The sequence below is a fragment of the Podarcis melisellensis genome (genome assembly GCF_964234715.1).
Source record: "Podarcis melisellensis genome assembly, chromosome: 7".
In the NCBI taxonomy this organism is placed as follows: Eukaryota; Metazoa; Chordata; class Lepidosauria; order Squamata; family Lacertidae; genus Podarcis; species Podarcis melisellensis.
The window spans coordinates 84,260,388-84,280,106 of record NC_138539.1 but is presented as its reverse complement, the minus strand read 5'-3'; the positions used below and the strand labels follow the sequence as shown (position 1 = coordinate 84,280,106).

General features: G+C 43.8%; 1 protein-coding gene across 3 annotated transcripts in view; it reads left to right on the top strand.

Moving 5' to 3' along the window:
• The window catches only part of VWA8 (von Willebrand factor A domain containing 8), a 99,992-nt gene that overhangs the window by 15,569 nt on the left and 64,704 nt on the right, over positions 1 to 19,719 (top strand). For all 3 annotated transcript variants that reach the window (XM_081917704.1, XM_081917703.1, XM_081917705.1), the window contains exons 8-16: positions 2,424 to 2,532; positions 3,961 to 4,065; positions 6,038 to 6,169; positions 7,313 to 7,447; positions 8,043 to 8,120; positions 9,173 to 9,333; positions 12,640 to 12,753; positions 15,088 to 15,256; positions 16,255 to 16,332. In XM_081917704.1, coding sequence (XP_081773830.1) covers positions 2,424 to 2,532; positions 3,961 to 4,065; positions 6,038 to 6,169; positions 7,313 to 7,447; positions 8,043 to 8,120; positions 9,173 to 9,333; positions 12,640 to 12,753; positions 15,088 to 15,256; positions 16,255 to 16,332 — 1,081 coding nt within the window. The remainder of the gene's footprint in view (positions 1 to 2,423; positions 2,533 to 3,960; positions 4,066 to 6,037; positions 6,170 to 7,312; positions 7,448 to 8,042; positions 8,121 to 9,172; positions 9,334 to 12,639; positions 12,754 to 15,087; positions 15,257 to 16,254; positions 16,333 to 19,719) is intronic.

Genomic DNA, 19,719 nt, shown 5'->3' with positions numbered 1-19,719 from the left:
CCAACAACGGAGGAAGTCAAAAAAGAGTGTGGCAGCATGCCTTGTCCTTTTGTTACCTGGGCAGGTAAGGTCACACCCACCTCTAGTCACATGCAAAGGAAGGATGTTCCGGCCAGGAGGAAACAGGAAACTTTCAAATGGCTGGACCAAACATTCCCTCAGAATGCTTCTCTAGGAAAACAAGAAATGTTGTGTTTGACTGCTCTCAGTGGATTACATCCCACAATTACGGGGAATTGCACTCAGTTTAAAATTGGAAGCAGGGGCTTCTGATCTCTTCCTTAGTGTGCAAAACAGGAGATACTGGGCATGCACAAGATGGAGGCCTGCAGCTTGTTCACGTAAGTCTGAATGGGGCCAATGTGAGATTAAAGACACTTGTACCTTTTTTTGTTTTGATTGCTTGTTTCCTTTTTAGAATTTGTGGAGAAATAAGCTGAATGGGCCAGGGATGGGAAATAGGACAACACATCTTAAATTTCAGCAATGATCTCTTGCTCTGTTAGAAACGTGCCTTAAAAACAACAACTGTGGCTTGCAGGATCAAACATTCTGCGCTGGATCCCATATTGTGTGTGTGAACATGGCATGTATACAGGATGGATATATGCCTTCCTGTTTACACTCCTGATGTTATGGTTATAGCAACTGTTAGCCTTACTTCAGTTAGCATTTTGAATTTAAGATTAAAATTTACCTAGATGGGTTTCCGTCAGTATATTCTAAAACTTTAGGTTTGCCATATTTTGAAGAGCAAAAAAGAGGATCCATTTGCCATCTTCTACTTTTAACTATGGATCACTATGATGACACTCATTTTACATACCCATGAGAAAGAGGACGTGTCCTGGAAAAAGAGGACATATGGCAACCTATGAAAGAAGCTAGTACTCTAATTAAAGCGGAACTAAAGAAAGTGGCCTCTATTGCAATATCATATAGAAGATTGCTCTATTTAACAATGATTTTAAGATGTCATCCATATTGGCAGCTAGATTAAGCAAATTTATTGCTAAATAATTTGATGCAGATTAAACTGGATTTATCCTAAATTTCAACATGAGAGCATATTAAAAGGTTCATAAATAGTATTAATGCTATCTATATTCTCAAACAAGGGACTAGCTTGTATTTAGATCCCAAAAAGGCATTTGATAGGCTTGAGTGACCCTATCTAGCACAGGCTTTACAAACATTGGGAAGTGGATTTGTTTCTTCAAGATGAATTAAAGCTTCCTAGATGGGCAGGGTAGCATCAGTTAAAATGACGGTTTTACCATTTTTAATTCTTTTTGTTTCAAACTCCGCCTATAAGTATTTCAGGAAAGGACCTAAGGAAATGGCAAAAAATGATTGTAAGCGTTACTCATCAGGGCAAGAAACCTAGGCTGGAGTTAACTGTAATGTCCTAACCTTCCCAGAGAGGGGCTATTGGTTTAACATATCTGCAAAGATATCATGTTGCGGTTCATATACAAAATGCCATTACAGGCAGCGGCCACTATAGGCACATCCGATATGTGTGAACCATGCACATATGCCTTGTGCCGAACCCAGAAGTGACCCGAAAGCATCACAAAAATGTCACCAAAAGGGGTGGAACAGGGTGTTTGCAGGCTTTTTCAATGGTGTTTCAACCCCCACATAAGTTGGGAGTTGCCTGTAGTATGGTCAACAATGTGAAAAGGGGATATTTGGATACAATCAGAGTTTGATAAATTTGAGCACAGAATACCAGGTAACCCATTTTTTATTCATAACATAAACTGTCCAAGAAATGGCAACAAACCCATTTTGCAAAATCAGAATTCAAGATTGTGCGATCCTGGATAGCAAAATGAGCACCTCCTGTATCACAGTTGACTCCCTTCGCATTGCAGCCTTCCTTCCACACATCTGATAGGAAGCTGTTGGATATCAGAAAGAAAGAGGCTTTGATTCAGTTTTAGGAAAGCGATTTTTCTCTCACAGCAGGGCAAATCATGGAAAGAATGGAAGGGTGTAATATGAATTGGCTATTGATCTTTTAGGTAAAACGCTTTATCTCAAACTCAACAGTTAAATCTCAGGCAATGAGACCATTACCACCATTTGAAAATCTGATTTTGAATCCCCCCCAATTATCAATTTTAAGGGGAATTAAGGCTCTGTATAGTGCCCATATAACCAAGCTAGTCAATGATGGAGCTATTTCAGAGCCATTCCTTTTAAACTGGGACACAAGGCACAGACACTCTTTGTCATCACTGCTGTTTGGATATTGAACCATTTGCCATTGCAAGTAGATTTAGTGAAGGAACCAACAGGGTTAAGTTGGTAAAAAATATGAATCTTTTACGAAAAATATTATTTTTCTTTTATAAAGTGTTTTATTTAGGAGTATTGTTTGTCTAACATTTTTTGCCTTTGGATTTTCTTTCTAGAATTTCTAAACTTTTGTCATTTGCAACTACTTTTTGCACCCAAGAATCCTCCGCCCTTGGTCTCCCTGATTTTCCTCTGGACACGTTAGCATCTGCTGTGCAGATTCTGGTAGGTCCTTGCAAATAAATAATGGATACCGAGATGGAGATCCCTTATCTGGAGTTTAGGGAAAGCGTTCAGGTATTAAGGATAAAGAAACTGCTTCTACAGTGTAGCTAGAAAAAAAGAAGAGGAGAAAATAGCAAATTGTTGCAGTGAAGGCTTATTTTCCTAACATAGTTGTCATCTGCAACTGAAATCAGTTTTGTATTGTTGAATAGTTTGTTTAAATGTTAGGGTTCATTATTTTTTCACAGGCTGGTGTACCACTTTAAAAGCCAGGGTGCATATCCTGACCTAGTTTTTAGAGCTGTGTAGCAGTGTAGCAGGTGATGATAAGTCACTGTAATTAGCTGTGTCAGCAATTGTGAATGGTATATAATGTGCTGTATGTATCTTACTCTGTCCCCTTGTGGATGGATGGGTGATGATTATAGACACTATGTAAGGTGTATGTTAGAGGAGCTTTGTTATTAAACCTTGCAAAGATCTCTTTGCGTCTCTTCAGTGATTCCATCTGTGCGGTCTACTCTGCACGCACTCCGCGGCATGTTTCAAATGCCCAATAGCACCATGTCAAATCTTGGCCAGTGAACTAATGTTTTTTGGATCCCCCGGTCAAGGCTCAAATTTGCCCAGCAGCAATCCTGCAGAACAGAATAAAGCTCAACCAGTAAAGCCACAGATTCAAGACTGCAGCTGAAAGGAATCACTTGGGTTATTATTGAACAAAACTGCACGACACTTTGAGAGATTATGGAATTTATAGGAAATACAACCTCTTTAAGCTCCCTATTGTATTGGGCTAAGCAATTTCATAGTTACTAATCCAAGGCAGAAGGCTAGCCATTGTGGTCTTCAGTTGCGCAAGGCTTGCAAATGCCAAGTCTTGCTGAAGTAGATCCAGCTTGGCTTTGCTGTCTTGTCTCACAAATATTTTAAAGTTCTTTGAGAAGGTGAGCTAGAATATTGATAGAGCTGATCCGGTTAACAGAGTGGACTTGGGCTTCCAAAAAGCTTTTGACAAGGTACTTCACTGCAGACTCCTGAGATCACTTCCCAGGCATGGACCCAGAGGAGACTTCCTCCTGTGGATCTCGAGTTGGCTAAGTAGCAGAAAGCAGAGAGTAGTAATAATCTAGAGGCAACCTTTGTCCTTTTGCCTCAGACAGTCAAACACCTTCGACTGGCCCTGCCTGTGGCCTTGAGGAAATCCTGCTTTTTTGCTTGGGTTGCTCTAATTTCAGAGCTATCTTTTTGAGACTAGTAGAACCTAGGAACCTCAGAAAATAGAGCTTGCCAAATAACTTTTGAAGTACTGATGAATGGCACTCACTTGTTTCCCACAAAATGTTGGCACCAATGTTTCTTTCAGGTTTAGCACAATAGTGATTCTATGTTCACTTTTTCTGTTCTCTCTCTCCCCCCCCCTCCCAGAACTGCTTGCCTATGATGTCAATCCAGCATATAATCAGGTGGCTTTATCCATATAATGTTCTTTTGGGGAGGGAAGGCAAGACAGCTGTAGAAGATGCATTGAAGGTAAGCGTTCACTGTTTCCATACAAATTATTCTGGCATAGGTAGCAGCCACACTTTTACAGTTCTCTGGAATAAAATACCGTATTTTTTGCTCTATAAGACTCACTTTTGTCCTCCTAAAAAGTAAGGGGAAATGTGTGTGCGTCTTATGGAGCAAATGCAGGCTGCACAGCTATCCCAGAAGCCAGAACAGCAAGAGGGATTGCTGCTTTCACTGCACAGCGATCCCTCTTGCTGTTCTGGCTTCTGAGATTCAGAATTTTTTTTTTTCTTGTTTTCCTCCTCCAAAAACTAGGGGCGTCTTGTGGTCTGGTGCATCTTATAGAGCGAAAAATACAGTAATAATAATGGCTAAATTATTGGTTTCAAAGCTAGAGAAAGCCCTATGGTCTCAAGAACTTTCTCTTCTGCTGTTTTATGTGTCTCCAAAAGTGTCTTCTAGTTATTGTGGCTTTCTGTATTTATTTCGTGTCATTTTGGGTGAGGACAGAGAGGACTGACGAAAACTGTAAGTGAAGGCCTTCCATGAGCTGTGTTTTCTTTTCGTAGTTCCTTTTAAAATATATATTTTTATTAAAGATTTCTTAATTTACAAAAATGCGTGCATTGTCTCTTTTCTCAAGTTGTGTTTTCTACAGATCAGTTTCATTTGTTGTGATACGTTAGTGTTGCATACAGTGTTAGGTTAGGGAGAAAAGGGGGGAGAGGGGAATGGTGGGTGGGGTGGGGTGGGGTGGGGTGGGGTGGCAGTGCTTCTATTCTTCTACTCAGTGTATGTGTGGGGTTTTGTGTCAGTGGCACTTGTGTGGGTTTTCTTACTATTGGCTTGTTGTATTTCCTTGGTGGTGAGAGAGATTGGGGGTGGCTTAGAGTGTGGTTGGTTGTCTTTGGTTGGCTGTAGTGAGATTTGCTTTTGTTTGTGAGTGGGGTGTGTGTGTGTTTTCGGATCAGGTTAGCCAGATTGATTCTTATGCTGTCGGTGGATTCTTCTTGTTGTCTTGTTGGGCTCTGTATGTTTCGTGATTCTTTTTGACATGTTGAAGTCTAATGATGATTGAATAGCAAGGATGTCTCGAGGGACGTAGTCTTCCATGTTCATTGTGCCCTGTAGGCTTATTAAATATAAGTTAATTGAGTGAAACACAGAAGATCTGCATTGACAGTGCTCTTGCTTAAGGGGACATATGCAACCCAAACCTGTTCATACTTCTTGAAAGTAATTCCCAGTGTGTTTAATAGGGCTTGCTCCCAAGTAAACGTGCATAGGATTGTAGCCTTACTTTTTTAAGACCAGTTTTCAGGAAGCTTGCCATGTTTGCTGCGTTCCCTTCAAACTGATGACATTTGATTGATGAACATTTGATTATGACATTTAATTAATTAAACTAGAGCTGAAATGTTGAAAAATTAATCATACATTTTGGGATCGTTTTACTTGTCCCAGTTATGAGGCTTCATTTTGCTATTAGATCTGTTCTTTAACAGAAAGCAAATACTATCTCCACCTGAGTCTCTTTTTTGGGGGGCAGTGTTATGTCTACAGGAGGTCTGGTTAAAGGAGCAGACAACATACAGCTGGCCATTATGGAAGCTGTCTGATGTAATCCTCACCCTTTATGTGACTGCAGCCAGTGTTGTGATCTGTCCCATGAGGCCATCCCAGGTTTCTCAGGTTCCTTCTTTATCCCCTATGAACACTGTCACTGGGCAGGGCAACTTCTAGACGCTGGGTCTCTCTATTTGATTGTAAGTCCCTCTGAGTTTCCCTGGGCAAGAGAAAGTGACTAACAAATTTAATAAATAATAATAATAATATTTGCCCATGTCTCTTGGTGATCCTGTAACATTGGTCCAAGTTCAGCATGGTGGCCAAGCCCAGACTAAGGACCAAACAAGGTGGAGGAGGAGTTTGGGGCTGAAAATACTTTCGCAAATAGAATAATCTAGACCTTCTATTTCTTCCTTTTTCTTAGCGATTTGAGCTCCAGGATTCAGAAAGACCTGTTGTACCTACAAGAGTTATAAATGTGAACAAGAGGGAGGATGGCAAGGTTTTGCAGGCTGACGTGACAATTCAAATAGCCGGAGAAGCTGTGACATTTCAGGTAACTATTGAATTGTTTAACAAGTGGGAGGATAAACTTTATGGCACATGTATTGCTATGTTGCGCCCTTCCTTTCATTTCTGACTTTCCCAGAATTTGACATAAAAATCAACAATATGTTGCATTCCTGTAAACTGGGATGCTGACAGGCTTGCTTGGGTGTCATGACAAGCTATGGTTATTCTAAAGCAGGAGTGAAAACTTCCAAAACCATAATTGTGGCAGTTCCAGGTGCTTATGTGTGCGTGCACAATCCTGAAGCTTGTTGTGGAGCACCCTTGTGGTGCTAAACCATAGTTTAATGTTTGATGATACAGCAGTCAGTAAGAAAGACTTAAGCTGAGCTATGGATGTAGATTTATATATGGGTTGTTCGTTGTTCAGGATACAAGTTATATTCATATTATTTGACAGGCAAATGTCAGAATTTGTTTTCTGGAGTGAATGCTTGAGCAAAGAGAGCTATGTGTTGTTAGCATATTACAGATATTAATATTGCACAGTTTGAAGCAAAGGGATGCACGGAAACAGAGTGCTTTTGGAATGAAGCATGGTCCAGACCCATGAATATTATTCAAAATTTTACTTGCAGAATGTTCTTTATAACACACAAAAAAGTAAATGATACATCAAAACAGTTTCATATCTTGTGCATATCCAGCACAGGCTCAGCATCTTCTTAGAAATAAAATAAGCTTATAATGAGAGCTGACAAACACACACTCTCTCTCACTCACAGACACACACACACACACACACAGAGAGAGAGAGAGAGAGAGAGGCATTGCCTACATTCCACCCTCCATTTTCCCTGGAGCTGTTTTCTCTTGCTTCAGGAGAGTCTTTTACACATCTTTACTCCATAGAGTCTGAAAGAACAAAAGATTCCAGCCACCAGTCTCCAAAGATGGCGAATTTGCAACTCAGTACCTTAATCACCTGATCTAAGGTTACTCACTCACATGTTAGCTACTAGAGAACTACAGTTAATTATCAATTCAGCTAGAGCTCAGAGACTCTTTCTTGGCTTTAATATAGCCCCATGGAAAACCCCCATGTTAAACCTTTTCACCAATACACAGGTATTCACCATTTGTGTGAATTAAACCAATTATGCTTAACATAGTGCTATCTGTCTTATAGGTTCCTGCTGGGACTAGGTCACTAAACCTGCATTCTGGGACAGACAATTTCATTAAGACTCCCAGCCATGAACAGCAATTGGCAGAAATGATATTGTCCCACATGGTTAAAGATATCTGTTTGATTGGAGAAAAAGTAAGTGACATAATGTAAAGGTAAAGGGACCCCTGACCGTTAGGTCCAGTTGTGGACGACTCTGGGGTTGCGGTGCTCATCTCGCTTTATTGGCCGAGGGAGCCAGCGTACAGCTTCTGGGTCATGTGGCCAGCATGACGAAGCCGCTTCTGGCGAACCAGAGCAGCACACGGAAACGCTGTTTACCTTCCCGCCAGAGCGGTACCTATTTATCTACTTGCACTTTGACGTGCTTTCAAACTGCTAGGTTGGCAGGAGCAGGGACCGAGCAACGGGAGCTCACCCTGTCGCGGGGATTCGAACCGCCAACCTTCTGATCAGCAAGCCCTCAGTGGTTTAGACCACAGCACCACTGTGGCTCAGTGGTTTAGACCACAGCACCACCCGCACCCCTGATGTAACTGTACATAGCGCTTAATTTAATGCAGCATCGTGATAGACACAAACTTATACCAGTTGGTGAGGGTGGAGGAACTGCCCATACAAATTTATCACAGACTGGTTTCTATTGTGCGCCTCACCTGGAAGGAATTGTTACTTGCTCAGGTTGAACGTACAGCTGCTTCAATCAGCTTGTTCTCCTTTCCCCCTCCAGGGTTGTGGCAAAACAGTTCTTGCTAAGGAATTTGGAGCTACATTAGGGTATAACATAGAACCCGTCATGCTATATCAGGTAAGTTTATTGATACCCCAACCCTTGGCCTCCTAGGCTTTTCACACACTGACCAGAGGGTTGTGTTTGGATTGTCGCTCGTCTCCTATGGTGTTACCCTATTCCTTACTAAGGGGGTTGGACCAGGCTATACCATTTCAGATGCCATGCAGTTGAAGTTCCTTTCAAAAGTCAATGCCCTGAGAACATGGATGCCTGGGGGAAGAATTGTAGTCTATTCTCTATGGTTCCTGTGCTGCAGGGATGTTAATTTTGATATAGAAGAATAATGTGAGATCCCACCTGCAGCCCAGGCACCGCAGTGAAAAGTAGGCCATTGATTCTGTGATCTGTTGGCAACTGGAGCTGATTTCATTTTCAAAATAAATCTGCACATTAATAGTTTAGGTTGCTTTTATGTTTACTTTAAAACAACAAATTTGGGTTTGTGTTAAGGTGGTCCGGTGCAGCCTAAATGGCTTGGCCCCATTTTATCACCAGAACCATTTAATATCTATATGAAGAGTTTGGGAACTAAGTTTCATCAGTGTTCTGATAGCACTCAGCTCTAATTTTTGGATGGCATCTGAAACAGGAGAGGCTGTGGGAGCCCTGGACCTGGATAAGGGAAAATAAGATGACAAAATAACAATATTGTACATTGACGTTGCTTAGAAACCAGTTTTTCTTTTCAACTGCTCTGTTCTTGGTATTGCCTATTGAAGACATGGGTTGATGCCTAGGTAGCAGTGGCAACTAAGTAAGGACGATGGATTACAGAAAAGAGAGGTCAATTCTTAATCTGCACCAGAACTAAAACAGTATTTTTCCTTAATTGGCAACATCCTTTCATTTGAGGCAATGCTTGTTGCCTGTTCTGGAGACAAAGCTGTAGCATGCTTATATGTGTATCACACATTTTTGTGTGCGTAAATCCATGGCTAAAACAATCACAATTCCTTTTTCGATGTGTCGATTAAAGCAAAATATTACAGTGCCAGCAAAATAAATGCTTTGTATTATTGAGCCTCACACTAATAGTAGTTTGCTGCTGCTGCTGTTGTTACTCATAGGATATGACAGCCCGAGATCTACTGCAGCAGAGGTACACTCTCCCTAATGGGGACACTTCCTGGAGACCATCTGCACTCATAACAGCTGCCCTGGAGGGGAAGCTTGTTATTCTGGATGGGATTCACCGTGTCAACCCAGGAACCCTCGCTGTTCTGCAAAGGTCAGTGTGACAGTCCTAGAGGAATAGATCTGTGGGGTGTTAATGAAGGATGCAGCGACCGAGGCTTTAAGAAGTAATAATAAAAATAAAAATAAAAATAATAACAATTTATTTATACCCTGCCCATCTGGCTGAGTTTCCACAGCCACTCTGGGCGGCTCCCAATCAAGTGTTAAAAACAGTACAGTGTTAAATATTAAAAACTTCCCTCAACAGGGCTGCCTTCAGATGTCTTTTAAAGATAGGATAGCTGCTTATTTCCTTCACACCTGAAGGGAGGGCGTTCCACAGGGTGGGCGCCCATACCGAGAAGGCCCTCTGTCTGGTTCCCTGTAACCTCGCAATGAGGGAACCGCCAGAAGGCCCTCGGCACTGGATCTCAGTGTCCGGGCTGAACGATGGGGGTGGAGACGATCCTTCAGGTATACAGGACCAAGGCCGTTTAGGGCTTTAAAGGTCAGCACCAACACTTTGAATTGTGCTCGGAAACGTACTGGGAGCCAATGCAGATCTCTCAGAATCGGTGTTATGTGGTCCCGGCGGCCACTCCCAGTCCCCAGCCTAGCGGCCACATTCTGGATTAATTGCAGTTTCCGGGTCACCTTCAAAGGTAGCCCACGTAGAGCGCGTTGCAGTAGTCCAAGCGGGAGATAACTAGAGCATGCACCACTCTGGTGAGACAGTCTGCCGGCAGGGAGGGTCTCAGCCTGTGTACCAGGTGGAGCTGGTAGACAGCTGCCCTGGACGCAGAATTGACCTGCGCCTCCATGGACAGCTGTGAGTCCAAAATGACTCCAGGCTGTGCACCTGGTCCTTCAGGGGCACAGTTACCCCATCCAGGACCAGGGAATCCCCCACCCCCACCCACCCACCCCCTGTCCCCCCAAAACAGTACTTCTGTCTTGTCAGGACAGGTCCACACTCACCAGGGGCTTCTGCAGGAGTGTTTCTGGAAGATTCTGACAGTGCTTGTGAAGAGTCACCAATTTGGTGAACCAGTCACGAATTGTAGAGTCTGGGCGATATTTTTTCAAGCCAATGGAGCTGTGTAGCCTCGGACACCAGCCCCACAGAGAGCCCCCAGTTCAGGGAAATGTTGTTTCTGCATGAGCACAGCCTGTTTGCAGTCCCACGTGCTTCCAAGGCACGAGAGGAGCTGCCAGCAAGTGCGAGTTGGCCATAAAAAGGCAGTTCACTTAAAATACTATAAATAAATAGGTTGGCAAAAAAGGACCGAGAAGCACAGCAGCTGTCATTTCTGCCACATAGGTTGGCCTTACACGGCCAATTTGAAAAGCAGAATTGCCAGTTCTGAAGAAGGGTGATCTTGATGCAGAATGTGGAGGGAGGGGGCTTTAACTGTTCCCTTGCCGTAGCCCTTTTAAATGGCACTATGGGTGGGGCATAGGATTTAAGCACCTCCCTCCACACAAATGTCTTTCCGGTGTGTATGCTACATGCCCACATGAGGAATATGAAAACACAGGAAGATTGTGCTTCAGAATTAGGGGCTATGATTTATGTTTGTTTGTTCGTTTATAATGTTGTGAAAACCAATTAAAAAAAATTTGGAAAAAAAAATTAGGGGCGCAGGTGGCGCTGTGGTCTAAACCACTGAGCCTCTTGGGCTCGCCGATCAGAAGGTCGGCGGTTCGAATCCTTGCGATGGGGTGAGCTCCCGTTGCTCGGTCCCAGCTCCTGCCAACCTAGCAGTTCAAAAGCACTTCCAAGTGCAAGTAGATAAATAGGTACTGCTCTGGCAGGAAGGTAAACATGTTTCCATGCGCTGCTCTCTTTTCGCCAGAAGCAGCTTAGTCATGCTGGCCACATGACCTGGAAAATCTGTCTGCGGACAAACGGCGGCTCCCTTGGCCAGTAAAGCAAGATGAGCGCCACAACCCCAGAGTCGTTCACGACTGGGCTTAACTGTCAGGGGTCCTTTACCTTTACCTCCACACAATGGACCTAATCTAGCTCTACTAATCCTACCATGACTGATTTTGTTTTGCTTTTTTAAACTGCCACACAAGACTAAACCACGTGACAGGTGCCATATCCATTTTGGTCCTGAGTTATCCTTAGGTTGCTTAAGTTGTTAAACATGATGGAAAGTGTATGGCTTGGTTTTGCATCTGATGCTCACATTGAATGGAAATATATGAATTACACATAGGAATATTCCACACTGTAACATTTAATTAAGATAAAGGCTGAATCTAGAAACCAGACTGAGCACATACAAAGCGACTTCCATTAGTTGTGGCAGTCCTGGCACATGTCTCCCTATGGTTATCCTGAAGCACAATCTTCCTGTGTTTTCATATTCCTCACATGAGCATGTAGCATATACGCAGGAAAGAATTCTGGTTATGGCCCCAGGCCATAGCATTAACTCTTTCAGTATGAAATACTTGTTTCATAACTGGAGCTGCAGTCTTCTGAATTTGCTGTTGGTTTCTTACTGCCCCTCTAGACGTCATCATTCTAAATAGTTTCATTAGGGATTGAAATGAGATTTATCTGTGATGGTGATAATAAAGTGTGAAAATGTTCGGTGTGTACATTTCTGGTTTAGTTAACACCACTAATTCTGTGAACTTGCCTTCATTATATGTTAATATTGCTATCCTTTCCTTTAAATCACATTTTTGAATTTGTACTGGTTATGTTGTTGTTAACACCTTGGAATTTGAGGGAGAACAGGAAGCTGTGTTGTGGGTAGGATATTTTTAGCTCTTATTTTCCCCTAGAGCGCTTGCTCCAGATTTTCAAAGTGCTTTTCCTGTATGGAAGCTTTAAAGAGCGATTTGAGGTTGCCTTTTGAAAGTAAAACCCTTGGGCAATGGTTGCATGTGCAGACTGAATGCCTGAACATCTCTGTGCTGTAGCCCATATATTTAATTTTGTTCATTTAAAATGTATTGCTATACTGTTCAATACTACATTCTTTCAAAAGATAGGAGAGCAAGATTGTTACATTATACTTTATGCATAATTTAAAAAGCAAGTGTTAATTCCTTGTCCTAGTTGGATGTTCTTGATCAGAGTTTTAACTCTGATTCTGAACTTTCGCTGTAAATTGCATCCTTCAGAAAATGTGTTCAGATTGGAAGATGGCCCTCAACTTATTCATGTTCACCTGCAGGTTTGTTTTATGCGTGGATATATCAACACATGAAGGAATTGCTATGATGGTCAGTGGCAGGAAGGGCAAGCATGAAGTGTTTCTCTAATTAACAAGTACTGATTATTAGAACAGAACCTCTAACTTGCTTATTGCCCTCTATTTTGTAAAATCCTGTGCAGGTTGATTCATGACAGAGACATTACTCTGTATGATGGCACTAGATTGCTCAGGAATGAGAGATATCAGAAGTTGAAAGAAGATCTACAGCTTTCCGATGAGGAACTACAACAAAGGTAGCCTGCTTGGTGGTGGTGGTGATGATGAAAATTAATGTTTGTTTGCCTGTTTGTCTGACAGTGTTGCCCCAGCCACTCTGGTTGACTTCCAACAAATTAAAACATCACACACACCAGACACAGTAAAACATCAGACACATTATGAAACTTCCCTATATAGGGCTGCCTTCAGATGCCCTCTGAAAGTCAGATAGTTGTTTATTTCCTTGACATCTGATGGGAGGGCGTGCCACAGGGCGGGTGCCACTACCGAGAAGGCCCTCTGCCTGGTTCCCTGTAACTTCGTTTCTCACAGGGAGGAAACAGCCAGAAGATCCTCGGAGCTGGACCTCAGTGTCTGGGCTGAGCAATGGGGGGTGGAGACGCTCCTTCAGGTATTCAGGGCTGAAGCCATTTAGGGCTTTAAAGGCCAGCGCCAACACTTTGAATTGTGCTCGGAAACGTACTGGGAGCCTATGTAGATCTTTTAGGTCCAGTGTTATATGGCCCCGGTGGCCACTCCCAGTCACCAGTCTGGCAGCCACATTCTGGATTAGTTGTAGTTTCTGAGTCACCTTCAAATGTAGTCTCACGTGTGTTTCAGTAGTCCAAGTGGGAGATAACTAGGGCATGTACCTGGGCAAGACAGTCCACAGTCAGGGAGGGTCTCAGCCGTTGTGCCAGATGGAGCTGATAGACAGCTGCCCTGGATACAACCAGTTTAATCAGTTTATTATGGCCATAGACCAGCAGTTTGCCATGGACGCAGCAGTGACCTGTACCTCCAAGAACAGCTTTGAATCCAAAATGACTCCCAGGCTGTGCATCTGGTCCTTTAAGGGGCACAGTTGCCCCATTCAGGAACAGGGAATCCCCCACACCTGCCCACCTCCTGTCTCCCAGAACCAGTACTTCTTTCTTGTTGGGATTCAACCTCAATCTGACGACTGACACCCACCCCACAACCGTGAACACCCAGCCCAAACCCTGTGATGATGAAGAAGAAGAGTTTGAATTTAATATCCCACTTTATCACTACCCGAAGGAGTCTCAAAGCTGCTAACAATCTCCTTTCCCTTCCTCCCCCACAACAAACACTCTGTGAGGTGAGTGGGGCTGAGAGACTTCAAAGAAGTGTGACTAGCTCAAGGTCACCCAGCAGCTGCATGAGGAACAGGGAATCGAACCCAGTTCACCAGATTACAAGACTACCACTCTTAACCACTACACCACACTGGCTCTCCAGTGTGATGATACCTCCCAGCAGTTTCATATGTTAAAAAGCACGAGGGAGAGGACAGAGCCCTGAGGCACCCCAGAAGTGAGACCCCCCCACTACTTTCTGGACACTACTCAGGAGGAAGGAGCGGGACCACTGCACAACAGTGCCATGCTTCATAAAATGCTTTGTGGCCACAAGAAGCACAATAGCTTGTTTAAAATCCTGGGTATTTTCCTTCTCATAACTTTTCCCCGATTTTTTTTTTTTTAATATTAACATCCAGTATGTGTGTTAGTAGCATATTTGCAGTGCATGAGGAGCCACGGACTTGCTGTGATCTGTAGCTAACTGGCAATGACTCGGAGGAGCCTCATGAATGTGATGAGGCTGCATATCGCTGACGCTTTGCACCAGTGGCTCACAGATATTTTACCACAGGAATATTTTTCTTTTTGAAGGCCACTTGCCCTGTTAGTGCAATGCAGCCTGTAAGGGAACTGGCTGCCAGAGTCCCTGCATTTCCTGACACAAGTCATCACACAGAAGGATTGGAATGAGTTTCAGAAATGAGCATGTTATCCTGTTTACTAGTGAAAATAGAAGTGTATAAAATAGAAATGTGAAGACAGCTGCCCTACAAAAGTTGTTCTTTCTGTAATAAGCATGGTTGCTTTTCTTCGACATTTGCTGGTTTCCTACATTTTGACAATTGCAAATTCATTATTCCCATTTCACATTATTTATTTCAGACGCTTTGTTGTTTGTGTTTTATCAGTCAGGGATTAGCTTTGAGGCTTATGACTTTAAGCTAAAAATAACTGATGTCACCACCAGCATTTTGATCTGAGTGTTTTCAGTAGGCAGTTCTCAGCTTAGTCTTTGAAATACTAGATATTTATTTTTGTAACCGCCACTTTCCAAGCAGTGATGTCTAACGTACCATTCTTGTTCAGAATGCTGCCATACTGTGTTGGTCCGACAAAGTGAAAAACAGAATAATGTAGCCATTGCCGCCTCTCAGACCATGCAATGAGTGGGAATGTGAAAGCAAAACAAGCTTTTGATCTGCATTCAGGTGTTCTTCAGGCCTGGGCAAGATGGCACATCTAAAACTTACCATTTTCTCGCAGGTCCATTTTCCCCATTCAACCTTCCTTTAGAATAATTGCCTTAGCAGAGCCACCTGTCATAGGAAGCTCCACGCAGCAATGGCTGGGCCCAGAGCTCTTGACGCTTTTCCTTTTCCATGACATAAAGCCTCTGAACAAGAGCGAAGAAATTAAAGTTATTAAAGGGGTGGTAAGTATTTGCAAAACTTTGCCTTGCTGCTTGGCTCTGGGTAGCCATTCAAGGAGTCCTTTGAATGGCTACCCAATGCCCTTTCTTTCTCTCCCCCTCCCCCGTCCCCCTCTGTTCTCAGCTTTTTGAGAAGCAGGAGGTGTGTGAGGTGCTGCACAAACGGTGTTTTTTGAGTTCTGCCCACTCATTTATACTGTGAAAATGAATAGATCATATATAAACAGAAATGCATGCATGGTGTGTATGTGTATTACATGTACAGTGGTGCCCCGCAAGACGAACGCCTCGCAAGACGGAAAACCCGCTAGACGAAAGGGTTTTCCGTTTTGGAGGCGCTTTGCAAAACGAATTTCCCTATGGGCTTGCTTCGCAAGACGAAAATGTCTTGCGAGTTCCTGCGGGGTTTTTTCCCTTCCTCCCCCCTTTTTCTAAGCAGCTAAGCCGCTTATCAGCTGATCCGCTAAGCTGATAAGCCGCTAAAAGCCGCTAAACCACTAATAGCGCTAATCCGCTAAGCTGTCAATGGGCTTGCTTCGCAAGACGCAAAAACCGCTAAACTAAGAGCCTCACAGAACGGATTAATTTCGTCTTGCGAGGCACCCCTGTATACAAGAGGGATCAGCAACAAAATGTTGCTGTGTGGTGGACAGTGTGGACAGTCTGCTGTCCAGTGGCCTGTCTCTTTCCAGATTACTCTCTTCTACTTCCATGGCCTCCTTCCCCATTTGTGGTTCCCCCTTCATGAAACAGACATTCTCTGTTCTGTGGCTACTGAGCAGGGTTTGTCCTCAGTGATCTGGGGTTTTTTGGGGGGGGGGTCTTTCCTCCTAAGTTTATCCACTCCCCACCCCACAAGTTATAGTTCTGTAAACTTTGGGGTTTTCCAAGGCTGCTGATGCTTCTCTGTGGATGATGCCATTTTGGCAATGTCAGCACTCAGATAATGAATGAATTATATATTGCTAGCCATATATTATATTTATATATATATTTTTCAGGTTCCAAATGTTCCTAGTGCTGCAGTGGAGCAGCTGTTGAAACTAGCACACAAACTCCGCGAGACAAATGATCCCACTGTGAGTCCAACCATTCGAATTTCAATTGTTCCGTTTTGCTTTCCTTCTTCTTTATCGCGTCCTGTGTTTGCCTAGAATAACAGCACTGCTGCAAGACCACCAGCAAATGCCCCACTTACCAGCCTAGCAGCTGCATGCAGCACTAGCTGCAGCCTTCAGACTGTCTTCAAGGAGAGTCCCATGTTGCAGTAGCCCTGGTGGTCTACTGGGAGGGAGGTCTCTGGTGGGAGGTCACCAGAGTATGGACAACTGAGGCTCTTCTGGTCCAGGAACAACCGTAGACCGTAGCTGACAAGCTGACCTAAGCTGGGCATAAACACCCAGTTCATTCAAGGGGGAAGTGCAGTCCTTCCCAGAACAGGTTATTCACCTAATTCCTGGACACAGAAGCAGCCCCACCCCCACGCCTCTCTCTTACAGCTTCAGATTATTGCTCTCATTCAGCCCATCACTGCCTCCCAAACACCAGTCACACCTTCACAGCCTCCCTTAATCACACCTAATCACAGCCTCCCCTAATTCAGATGGAACGGAGAAGTAGAGGACTCCGTGGCCTCGATCTGCAGGTGACGGCTCCCAATGGTTTCATATGGTTGTTGAATTGCATAAGGGAGGGAATGGTCCCTTGACGGTCCCTACAACTCAAAGCCATGGGACTGAGCCACGGTCTTCAAGGACCGCTTTATGGTGGTCATCCTTTGGGCAGGAGGAGTGCCTCCCCTGAGTAGTGCCTTTGGGAGACTCAGGAGAGAATCCACAGGGTTGGTGTTAAAACTAGGCCCGAAACCTGGCTGAATGAGTGCAGATGATCTGCTTTCTCCAGGCATGCCAAGAGCTGGCCTGCCACATCCCTCTTGACCGTCTTTCCCAGAAAGGGGAAGTTTTCTATAATCTTGATCCAGGAAGGACCTCTTCAGGAGGCTCCACCACTGCCACTTTATGGAGTGGGCATCATCCACTCCCTGGACCCATCCGGCCAATCCCCCTCCTGGATTTTACCAGCCCTAATGGGCATGGATGGAGAGGGCACACAGTCTGCCTCGCTGTTGCAAGTGTCCTGTAGACATTCTGAGGCTGGAACCACTTAAGCTGATGCCACAGGCTGCAACGGTGCTCCAAAGACCACCACTAATTGTGGCATCATGGATCTGAATGATTTTTCACTCCACGCCCTTTACACCTCAACAGGAGTCTGTGAGTGGCCCATTAATGATACAGCTCTGGTCTGGACCAGTCAATTTGCCGCTCCAAACACCCCTACTGGGCAATTCTCAAGAAGCCATAGGGACTGAGAGGTTGCTCTCTTTGCTGCCACCACTGACCTATGACCTGTGTATTTGTACCTATATTCAATCAGATTCCCACTGAGACTTGTGCCACCTGCGCTCTAGCCATTATCCAGCACCCTTCATCACCCAGAATTCCTCAGAAAACAAAGGAGCCCATTGGATTGCCCTCGGTCAGAGAGGGCTCTTAGAAACTCATTGATGACCACCTGCATTTTGCCATTCCCAGTGAAACTAGGACCTAGAAGATTCCCTCAGAGCATTCAGAAATGTATTATTTGACTACCATTCATTCTATGTCTGCATTACGAGGAAATGATTACACATTACGTGTCTTGGATGCTGGTACAGTGGTACCTTGGGTTAAGTACTTAATTCATTCCAGAGGTCCGTACTTAACCTGAAACTGTTCTTAACCTGAAGCACCACTTTAGCTATTGGCGCCTCCTGCTGCTGCTGCGCTACCAGAGCACGATTTCTGTTCTTATCCTGAAGCAAAGTTCTTAACCTGAAGCACTATTTCTGGATTAGCAGAGTGTGTAACCTGAAGCGTATTAATCTGAAGTGTATGTAATCCGAGGTACCACTGTAGTTTTGAAGGGCAAAAAAAATCAATGTATTATTCATTTAATGCCTAATTAGCACCCAAATCTGCTATATCTAAAAAGAAAATCCATGTGGCCCTTCACATAGATACAGATTTCTGACATACAGTGAGTCTGAAAAGTGGGGCCTCTCCACAGGGATAACGTTTTGAAATTTCAAAATGTCCAGAGGCCTGCACGTCAGAAGTGAGTCACAGTTCGGACCGAGGGAGGATTCCTACAGATGAATAGTGACAGGACATCTGCAGAAAAATATAAATAGCCCTCTCGTGCTGCGAGTTGAAATGTACGCCTTAGGTATACAATCCTTGATGGCTCATGCAGCGTCAGGGAGCGAATATAGCTGCTCACTCCCCCCATAGGGTTCCAGATGCATGTTTACCCTTGTGTAAGGCGATAATGACAGGGCATGAACTTGGTTGCTAACCTGTTCAATACACAAATTACTCTTGCTTTTAAACATGACCTATATCTTGAACTTGAATGTCCCTGCCAGATGTTACATTTTCCAGAGTCTCTTTCTGTTCCATTTAGAAAATGCTCATATAAATAGTTGTAATTTGCTTGCATCTTGGCCACTGGAGAAAAGCAAAGTTTGCTGGCAACAAATGGATGTGAATTTGTGAGCAGTTCTGCTTTGCAGTGTTAACTTATATATATATTTAAAAAGCTAACTGGTGTAAATTTGCTGTTTGAGGAGAGTGAGAGCCAACTGTATAAATGGATTCAGTGTCTCTTCTAAGCCACAAATATATAGGGTCAGGTTTAAGGTGCTGGTTTTGACCCTTAAAGCCCTATGCGGCCTAGGACCCTCGTACTTATGGGACCGCCTCTCCTGGTATGTCCCACAGAGGACTCTAATGTCCATGAATAATAATAGCTTAAAGGCCCCGAGCCCTAAGGAAGCCAGACTATCCTCCACCAGGGCCAGGGCTTTTTCAGTGACGGCTCCGACCTGGTGGAATGCTCTGTCCCACGAGACTAGGGCCCTGCAGGGTTTAACCTCCTTCCGCAGGGCCTGTAAGACAGAGCTATTCCGCCCGGCCTTCAATTTGAATTATGCTGATTCTCTCTTCCCTTTTCCCTTTCCTCTTCTATGAAGAAACCCTTTCTGGGACCCCACATTTAAATTCTTCCCTGGTCTCCTTGCTGGCCCTAGTAGGACCAACTTGGCCAGTTAGCCCTGGTGATCATTTGATGTCTACTGACTGGGGTTTTTTTTTCCTTTCCCCAAAATGCCCCCTGAATTTTTGAATTTCATTGATATTAATGCCACATTTTATGTTGTATTTTATGCTGTTTTAAAGTCACATTTAATCAGTGTTTTATATTTGCTGTTAGCCGTCCTGAGCCTGGTTTTTAAAACCGGGAAGGGCGGGGTATAAATAAATAATAAAAAATTATTATTATCCCAAACACTGTGGCTTTGGAAAGCGCTACAAATGGTGTTCCTCTGTTAGTGCAGGTATTTGAGAGAGAAGCTGCAGTATGTTTGC